Source organism: Pinus tabuliformis, chromosome 9 (genome assembly GCF_031772625.1).
Source record: "Pinus tabuliformis cultivar Carrire ecotype Pingquan chromosome 9, CPIR1, whole genome shotgun sequence".
Taxonomy (NCBI): domain Eukaryota; kingdom Viridiplantae; phylum Streptophyta; class Pinopsida; order Pinales; family Pinaceae; genus Pinus; species Pinus tabuliformis.
Window position 1 is genome coordinate 2,015,548,109 of NC_142307.1, and position 10,412 is coordinate 2,015,558,520.

General features: G+C 35.6%; 1 protein-coding gene across 2 annotated transcripts; it reads right to left on the reverse strand.

The window, feature by feature from the left end:
• Positions 1-5,116: 5,116 nt before the first annotated feature.
• Positions 5,117-7,097, reverse strand: LOC149157160 (uncharacterized). Of its 2 annotated transcripts, none has more exons than XM_089445576.1 (2): positions 6,506-7,097; positions 5,117-5,502 (listed from the first exon to the last, which is right to left on the reverse strand). In XM_089445576.1, the coding sequence occupies exons 1-2, from the start codon at positions 6,822-6,824 to the stop codon at positions 5,255-5,257; spliced, it is 567 nt and encodes a 188-aa protein (XP_089301702.1). In that variant the 5' UTR covers positions 6,825-7,097; the 3' UTR covers positions 5,117-5,254. The 2 variants fall into 2 exon arrangements, with proteins under 2 accessions (XP_089301702.1, XP_089301701.1); XM_089445575.1 differs by having other exon boundaries at positions 5,117-5,505; positions 6,506-7,094.
• Between the last annotated feature and the right edge of the window lie 3,315 nt (positions 7,098-10,412).

The following is a 10,412-nucleotide window of genomic DNA, read 5'->3' on the forward strand; positions in this document are numbered from 1 at the left end:
TCTTGTTTCTATCTCGACAGTCTCTCTGCCTCAGATTGTGTCTTCTATACCCTTTGGGCATGTAATCAATTCCCTCCTGGCACAAAATCAATTCCCCCTGGCCTCTGCCCTCTCTCCCAACTTGCAGTCCCCAATTCGCCCTCAAACTTTAACCTACCAAATCGGTTTGCCCACTCATGTCTCAGACCAATGCATCTACTTTATACAGATCATCAGGAAACAACAAAAGGATCTTGTTTCTATCTGGACAGTCTTCTCTGCCTCAGATTGTGTCTTATATACCCTTTGGGCATGAAATCAATCCCCCTGGCCTTTGTCCTCTGTCCCAATCTGCCTTGCAGTCTCCAATTTACCCTCAAACTTGAACCTACCTGTTGGACATTGGATAAACCAATGTTCCCCTTGTGTTTCGAACATGGACTAACCGCCTTTCATGGATCCTGATCTCTGGCGATGCAATCGTTGACTAACACCTGCGGGTTTTGGTCTAATGACAATCGTGATTCCCAACAAGTGATATCAGAGCGTAGGTCACGAGTTCGATACACACCCATCTCGCGTTGGGGGTAGGGCGGGGATTGGACATTGGATAAATAAACGCTCACCTTGTGTTTCCTGATATGGACTAACCGCCTCTCATGTATCCTTAACTCTGGCGATACGATCATTGACTAACACCTGCTGGTTTTCGTCTAACAGCAATCGTGATTGCCAACACTACCAACTAAATTTGCCCACTGGTGTCTCAGACCAATGCATCTACTTTATACAAATGCATCCTCTCATAGGAATGTCAACGCTTCCCTCTTCCTCCTCCAATGCCAGTGGCAATCATTCCTTAAGCAAATGGAATCACAAAAACTGTAATGAAAACACAGATATACCCTGGAGAACCCAACTGGGGAGAACAGCAACAAAATGTCTATGCTTGGCTTTAAATTAATCTTGGGAAAATTTAGAATATGATGGCTCTGCGGGACAAAATTCCAGATTTAGCAATGGCTCTATAGCCTTCTTTGCATTTGGTAATCATCAGAAAACAAAAATATCTTGTTTCGATCTAGACAGTCTTCTCTGCCTCAACCTCAGATAGTGTCTGTAGACCCTTTGGGAATGAAATCAACCCCCCTGGCATGAAATCAATCCCCCCAGCCTCCTGTCCTCTATCCCAATCTACCTTGCAGTCTCCAATTCACCCTCAAACTTTAACCTACCAACTCAGTTTGCCCACTCGTGTCTCAGACCAATGCATCTACTTCATACTGATCATCATGAGACAACAAAAAGATCATGTTTCTATCTGGACAGTCTCTCTGCCTCAGCTTGTGTCTTCTATACGCTTTGGGAATGAAATCAATTCCCTCCTGGCACGAAATCAATCCCCCCTGGCCTCTGCCCTCTCTCCCAATCTAACTTGCAGTCCCCAATTCGCCCTCAAACTTTAACATACCAACTCGGTTTTCCCACTCATGTCTCAGACCAATGCATCTACTTTATAGTTATACAGATCATCAGGAAAGAACAAAGGATCTTGTTTCTATCTGGACAGTCTTCTCTGCCTCAGATTGTGTCTTCTATACCCTTTGGGCATGAAATCAATCCCCCCTGGCCTTCATCCTCTATCTCAATCTACCTTGCAGTCTCCAATTCACCCTCAAACTTTAACCTACCAACTCAGTTTGCCCACTCGTGTCTCAGACCAATGCATCTACTTTATACAAATGCATCCTCTCATAGGAAAGTCAAATGCTTCCCTCTTCCTCCTCCAACACCAGACAAGAAAATCTTTTCTTTCCTCGCCCCTGTCATGCAAGGTCCTCCTCTGCCTACATGTAACCACCCTGTGCTGTGTGACAGCCTTTCCAACTTCTGGCAGTTAAGTCTCTTGAAGGTGGCAGCCCATGTGCAATTGTGGAATAAGGAGGGTCGTGTGTGGAGCAAATGGCTATGCGAAAGTACAGAGCAAGGAGAAGTAAGGCAGGTGCTCTGCATGCCACATTCATGTATCGTACGGAGCTGAGGCTATGCAGAGGTGCAGGATGCCCCGCACTCTGCCCTCCTATCTTCTCTGCATTCAAAACCAATGCAGAGTGGGGGGCCATGGGCTCCTTCTAAACTGCAAACATGATATTAATTATTAAAGCTGTAGTCTGAGCCTGTACTAACATAAACCATGTCATTTTTCATGATCACATAATGAATCACTTTCATTATAAATAAAAGAAAAAAATTACGAAGAAAGGAATTGGTGTGCTCTATCATATAATAAAGCATTTTTATAAAGTTGAGTGGGCACTGTTTTGAGCTTCATGCAAAAGATTTCAAGTCTATTCCTTGTACTGACTGCCTTTGTTGCATGCCTTATCAATGTGCTTGCTGGGTCAGGCATCATAATCAACCCCAACAGGTTTGCATTAGGTACCACGTGTAAATGCAGAGAAATCCCCAGAAGTTTCCTTGCAAGTTTTCATCAGAACAAAAAATAAAGCATCTTTGCAAATAGAAAGAAGTCCGGATACCAATCAGTAATGCATTCAATTGTCAGGAGCCAGCCCTTTGTGAAAACAGAGTCAATGTTACCCTTTTACTGATCATATGTCTTTATTTTCTCTAAGCGCAGTTTCATCCTCTCCAAACAAACAAGTAGGAATGGTTGCACATTGGCAGCAATATTAGACTTGAATAATACTATCTATGTAATTTCCTGCTCTTCTTCTTCCTCTTCTTCTCTTCCTACTCTTGTCAACAATGATACCACTCTATATCACTTTTCTAAACCCTCTTCTGCCATTAGATAAATAATAAAGTTTCACCACTATTGTAATATGACCAAAGATGGATGGCATAGGTTCAAATTCCATCCATCACCCACACAAAAGAAACCCCATTGATCTAATTGGAAAAACAAAGGCAGCAAGTGACTAGACTACACCCACTTAATGTTTCTTGGAGCAAAAGGTAATGTAATACATATGAGGACTCCAGCTTGTCCACCAGAATTTCGTTTGTCCCTAAGTGGGACAAGTTTCTTGAAGTACTTAACTTTGTTGTCATCTTGAGTTGAGCCATCGTCCATGCTCACTTAGGGTATGTAAGCTTTTTTCTTCCAATGCAAATTCATATAATAGTCAACATATCTCTTACATGTAGTCGGAGACAAATAAGTAACAAGTCCATGTGTTCCATTTTCAAATATTTAATCCTTACAAGATGTTTATAAAGAGATCCTTACAAGATGTTTATAAAGACTCCTGAATTGTTGAGTATCTATCATCTATTATGAAGTGAGGTGTTGTGTCACACGTTATGGTGTGAGATCATTCAGACTCACTTAATAATCATGACGACTTCTGCGATTTGCTTGCTTCCTTGTGGGGTGTCTAAACTCATAAGGGACAAACATGTCGCTTCTTGGCAATTCAACCCTTAGCAAAGGCAATCACAACACCTCATTCTCTAAAAAAAAAAAATCTCTGTGACATCTTTTGAATATTTTCATTATTATTAAAACTGCATATTCAATCATCTACTTCTATGAAAAAGTTTCACCAATTATTAAGATCAGTGAAGTTAAATAGAACCTATTCAATAAAAGATATATAAAATTTGCCCCTGGGATAGAATGGAAGAAAAGAAAAGAGAAGGGCAGAGGTGCTTGCATTCCTCCCACCCCAATAGTTACTAGCCAAAACCATATGAGGGTTTCATCTGTATGTAATGGTCATGCAGAACGAGGAGAATTTTGTTGTGGACCTAAGGGAGGAGCACAAACACATATGGTGCATAGCCTAAGCAATTTTTTGTTGTTATTTTGGAACAAATGTGCTTGAAAACACCAAGGTAAGTATGGTGTTTTCTGGTACTTCATAATGTTATTGTGGGTAGCTTGAGTTATTTACTGTGTTATTGTTATTGTTGGTAGCTTTTACAGGTCACAAGAGTGCAATGTCATCCAAAAGCTCCCACATAGGGGTTCTTGATTCTTAGCATCTTGCGATAGGGAAGCATTGTTTAAAGTTATTATTTTTCATGTCCTGTTTATAGATAGCGATTTGGTCTTAGAGTGGTTATGGTAGTGGGTTTCAAGGTCGTTATGGTGAGAAGTTTATACAAGAGTCAAGTTCAATGAGATTTTATGGCTACTAGAGTTTGTTGAAGGCCCCATTATTGGCACTTTCCTTATACATCGTTAGAGTTTATTGTCTCTATCTTTATATGAGGTGGTTGTTGTTCCTATATACGACGATTGCCATGGGTTGAGAATGCTGTTGCAACTAGGTTAAAAGGATAGTTAAATGATGTGTGGGCCTATGTGTGTGCACTGTAATGTAACAATATACTCACTTAGCATTTATGTGGTGTTAGGGACATGTTTCTCCCTACACACTTCACCTATGTTGTGTGAGGGATTTCTTTCTACTTCTTTAATTAAACACGTGTTTCTCTCTTGCATGTTGCCTAAAGGTTTGTAAAGGGATAAACGTTTCAAGGAGGATTTCTTTTATACAAATAATGAATGTTTTATAAGGATTGCATGGTCTATTATGAAAAATATCAAGTAAATACAAAAAGAAGAAAATGTTCAATGATGGTACCTATGCATTACATGTACTAAAGGTCCATTACTGGCAAATCACCCTAAGCTGAACCCAATACAGTGACTCAATATGAACTTATGGAGGCTACACGCCACCAACTGTAACTGTGATGAATTCCTAACATAAGGCCAAAGCCACTAATATGCATTATGAAATGTTAATCAGATGGAATACTGGGGCACTGTATCATATCAAGACTTGAGAGTCTCACTAACACAGTGGGGTTTTCGAAGCTCTCTAAGGGTACATCTATGGGATGGAGAACTAACTAGCTGCTCAGATTGTAGCAGACAATGAATATATATTTCTGCATTAAGTGAGTCTACAACAAGTATCATATGCTACTACGTTGGGTTGTAAAAGGGGCAATTTTTTCTCTTTCCTAGTAATTGTAATATATCTTGGAACAATAGACAAATAAAATATTTTCAGAAACATGCCTAAAACAGTTTAGAAATCATTTGCCTATCCGTCAAGAGAAAAGAAAAACTAGCCAAAGTTAATGCTCTCTATTGACATAAATTACTAATACATCGTTGCTGCTTTCATTATAAATATGAGAAAATATTACAGGGTAGAACACAATTTGTATGCTCTGTAATGTAAGAGCGTATCTTTGCAAATAGAAGAAGTCCAAATACCAATCAGCATTGCATTCAATCGTCAGGAGCCAGCCTTTTTGTGAAAACACAATCAATGTTACCCTTATACTGATCAAGTTTGTTTATTTTCTCTATGACTAGCTTCATTCTCTTCAAAACAGAAGGCATGGCTGCAACATTGGCAGCAATCTTAGACTTGAGAAGTGCTATCTGTGCCGCCGTTTCCCGCTCTTCTTCATCTTCTTCTTCTCCTGCTGCTGCTTTCAACAATGGTGCCACTCCATGTCCCTTTTCTAAGACCTCTTCTGCCATTACACAAATAATAAAGCTTCGTCACTCTTGTAATATAACCAAAGATGGATGGCATAGGTTCAAAGTCTCTCCACCACCCACATAAAAGAAGCCCCATTGATCAATCTGGAAAAACAATTCTAGTGGAGCAAGAGAGGCTAAGGCAGATAATGCCTAGACCCGCTTAACACTTCTCAGAGTATAAGGCAATGCAATATATATAAATAGCATAGTTGCAATGTCAAAACTACAACAAATATTGCTTGCCACCATAATAACCCATGGCAAATTGTTGTGGCAGTGATGTACCTGACAAGATGGCTACATAAACAAAGAAACCCAAATCAATTCTCCTGCAGGCATTTGCCAGTGAGGAAGCTAACTGTTTTATTGCTGTTTGTCTGATTCCATGTGATTCCATGTCTACATGGACCACATATATCGCTGTCAAAACTGGGTATGCAGGAGCAGTTAATGGCAAACTTAATTTTAACAGCGGTTCACGGGGTTTAAGGTTCACAATCTCGTTAAGCTAATGTAAGTTGCAAATGCTTTTGCAATAAGCACACAGGAAGATCGAAAGCATATGCCCTTTCAATAGATACAGCGACTCTGTGGATGTTAAGACGAAACAATCACATAATGAACTCATAGTAGACCAGAAAGGTACAAATTTTCTGAGAAAGAATTGTCAATGTATGGCTGTATATAACTTCTTGAACATCAAAAAATTTGCCATTTACTGCTTAGGTTCACGAAATTTTAAACTCTCCACCAGGGTTTTATTTGCGGTGTGATTTTCACACCCAAAAGACGTGCTTAAAAGGGGATGAAGTCGAGCGCAAGTTCCGAAGAATTTTGTGGAATAGATACCTCTCTCAAACCTAACGCGTAAGACAAAGGAAATCCATCTGCTGAATACTGCCCCTGAACTGATGGTGTGCTTCTTGAAGCAACTCCCCAAAGAGGAAGAAAATAAAAATAAAAATAGGCATTTTAGAACAAGGTTCATACCTGAAAAAGTGGGTTTATCCGAGCTGCCTTCCCTTGATTGAAGTTGGGCAGAAGGCTCCTCCTGTGAGTCTGGAAACGCGGGCCTCATTGTGACCAATAAGGATTCCAGCTTCTCCTTCAACACGGAGGGCATTGCCCTCCTGGTTTGATCTAATTTGTCGGCTAAGTCCTTCACTTCTGCTTCCAATTGCTCGAGCTCTTCTTCTTCGGCATCGTTGTCAGATATTGATTGCTCTGCTCCATCTTTTGAAGTTGTTGATGGGAAACCGATGACCTCTTTAGCTGTGTCTGGCTTGTACTTCTTATTCTGCTGCAGCATGGTGATTTGGATTATAGCATTTACAGTTCGAGAATACCCATCTAAGAATTCATAGAGCCATTTGATGTTTCAGCGCTCACCATAAACAGCTGTTAAAGCACTGTTTTTTGTTCGGGTAAAATTGTTTCAACACTGTTGTGACAGTGGAATAGTCTACATTCGATTTGAATTTTCTTCCCCGAGATTTGAAAGGTATACCTATTTAACTGAACAACCTAAATGTTGTTTGAGAGGATCACCACCGCTTGATGATGAGTGGAACTCCAAAGTGAGCGAACACGGCTTTCTTTTTGACATTTTGTTTGTAGTTTTATTGAAATTTTGTGTTTCCTCCTAATTTCATGAGGAGCTAAGTTCATAAGTTGTCTTTATGGTGGGAATTTTTTAAACGGTGTTCCGGATTTGAAATTTGAATCGTGGAAATTCAAATTTAAAAAATAAAAATAAATCCTCACTTGAAATTTGAATTGATTTAGATTTTTTTCATTTCTACAAAACATATATAAATCAATAATAATAAAAGTGTATAAATCAATAATAATAAAAGTGTAGAATTAAAATGATTTTTTTAATTATTATTTAAAATGTTTTTAAATTTAATTTTAATTTTAAAAAAAAAATATATATATATATATATATATATATACATTTGTGTTAAATATGTGTAATATTTTTTTTACAAGTATTAAGATTTAGGTGTTTTTTTGCATTATATTTTATTGCTTTTGGTACATTAATTTTGTTTTTAGAGGTTTTATGGCATATGGTGGTTGAGCTTATGGTTTTCTAAATCTAATTTAGGAATTAAAATTATAATCTAATCTGAAATAATAGATTAGGGGGTTTTAGCCCCAAGGGATAGCTCAATTGGTCGACCCCTCGTTGCTAAGTACCTTGCCCATTGGGAGGTTACGAGGTCAAATCTCCTCGATGCCCTTGGGGTTAGGCCCGATATACTAGGTCGTCTTCATCTTTGATGGATCTGTGTGGATTATAGCCCGTGGACGTAGTGGCCACTCAGTGATCGTGAAGCATGGTTGCCTTAAAAAAAAAAAAAAAAAAAAAAAAACAAGGGATAGCTCAATTGGTTGAGCCCTCATTGCTAAGTATCTTGCCTAGGTCACGAGGTCAAATCTCCTCGATGCCCTTAGGGTTAGGCCCGATATATTAACTATCATTTACAAAAACGTGAGTCCTTACCTCTCCAAGGATGACAAAGTCATAGACTTTAAACTTATACGAAAATTAATATTAACTATCATTTACAAAAATGTGACCTTAAACTTATGTGAAAATTAATATTAACTATCATTTACAAAAATGTGAGCCTTAAACTTATATGAAAATTAATATTAACTATCATTTACAAAAACATGAGTCCTTACCTCTCCAAGGATGATAAAGTCATAGACTTTTAACTTATATGAAAATTAATATTAACTATCATTTACAAAAATGTGAGTCCTTACCTCTCCAACTATGACAAAGTCATAGAATTTAAACTTATATGAAAATTAATATTAACTATCACTTACAAAAATGTGAGTCCTTACCTCTCCAACGATGACAAAGTCATAGACTTTTAGGTCCAACCAGACTTTAAACTTATATGAAAATGAATATTAACTATCATTTACAAAAATGTGAGTCCTTACCTCTCCAATGATGAGAAAGTCGTAGACTTTTAGGTCCGACCAAGATATCCTGACAATCATTCTAAAAATTGAGCCTTCATTTGGGTAATATATTTGGAACCACTAAGGTAATTATTTGGATCTTCGTGAGATTCAAACTGTTATTTTGGCTTATGGTTTATATCTGACTATAGTATTTAGCATGCACTAGGGAATGACTAGGGTACTAACTTGAGAGGATGCACTAGGGAATGACTAGGATATTTATTTGAATCTTCATGATTTTCAAATTGTGTGTTTGACTTATAAGGTGTAAAGGACCTTGTCAAGCTCTAGGAGGTTGACATTAGCTCGACCACTTTTAAAAAAAAATAACTCACATTTACACATAAAATCTTTTATAAAAATTTAAATATGTATATTTTTAAGACATTTCAAATAAACCCAAAAATTTAAATTTATCTATTTATTTAAAGTCATGTAAGAATAAATTTCACCTAATAAATTTTTAATATCACAAAAATAAATTATATTAAAAAAATAAATTGTATTATAATTATTAGATTTATTATTAATAATTTTCTTGTTTTCAATCTTTTTTATTGAACTCATTTCTAATATATATTATATTTTAATTAATAAAATTGGGTTTTCTTGATTTGAGTTTTCAAGATAAGTATTTAAATATTTAAACCGATAAATTTTTAAATTTTTAAACCAATATCTTATTAATATGTCGTTTTTATTATTTTTTTAAATTAAAAATTATATATATAATATTAATATATAAAATGTAAAACTTACTATTTAAATATTTGTAGTTTTAATTGTAAATTATAATTTATTTCTCATTTTTCTGTCAATATTATTTGTATTTTATTTAATTTTATCATTTTCCTAATTGTAAATTGAATTATTATCTGTTTTTGCAATATAAGCTTTTTATTTTTGGAAATTCTAATTGTTATAAACTTAAGTTGAGCTATTATTCTATTATTATCTAACTTTGCCATTTGCAATATAAGCTTTCTTTTTTCAAAAATTCTAATTGTTATAAACTTGAGTTGAGCTATTATTCATGGTTATGGGATATGTAAATTGTTTTCATTAAAGCTATGTAAATGATGAGATATGTCATAATTAAAGCGTTTAGTTTTGACATATTTATCATGGTTATTAATTTTAATTGAGTTATTATTTATATGGCCTTAAAGGTATGCAACCTTTGAGGTTTTCATATAAATTCATAGGTAATCAATGTTTATATGTCATTTTGGAATATTTTAATGGTTATCAACTAAGTTATTTTGTTTGGTTCCAATTTGATATATTTCTAATCGTAGTCAACTTGAGATGAGTTAATGCACGTTAATTTTTAGAGTATGTAATATATATATATATAATGTAAGTGTTTTGGTTTTGTTTTCAATTTATAAATGCAATGAATGTTGAGTACTTATTAAAATATAGGATTCACATTTAATAGGATGATGTTTAAAAAAAAAAAAATTGAATTATATTAATTACTGAAAAATAAACATGTCACTTTTAGGATGGGTGGAAGGACATCACATTTGAAAGATGGATTTTATACATAATATTTTTCATGTTGAAAGAAAAATGAATCTCTTATTTTAGAATCATTAGATATATCTATCTTTCTTTGCTCTCAATCACTCAAATGTTACTCCAAAAATTTAAATAGCCACAATTATCATGCTTTAATCATTCTCACATTAAGCTTTGATATTTAATCTTTCATTAGCATACTCAACTACACCAAAAAATGGTTCATTTAAGCCAACAAGAATGAGTGAGGAAATGGACAATTTGAACAACCCCATATCCAATTGTTAATTCCATTTGGTTTTGATGCATGACACCACTATCAAGAAGTAAATCCTTGATTATTTTTCATGGACGGTGTTTCACCCCTTCCTCATTTTCTTTCTTC

Coding starts and splice junctions, on each gene's coding strand:
- LOC149157160 (XM_089445575.1), bottom strand. CDS start 6,824: ATGCTGCAGCAGAATAAGAAGTACAAGCCAGACACAGCTAAAGAGGTC. Junction 5,506..6,505: donor GGATAAACCCACTTTTTCAG/GTATGAACCTTG, acceptor GTGTAATGGCAG/AAGAGGTCTTAGAAAAGGGA.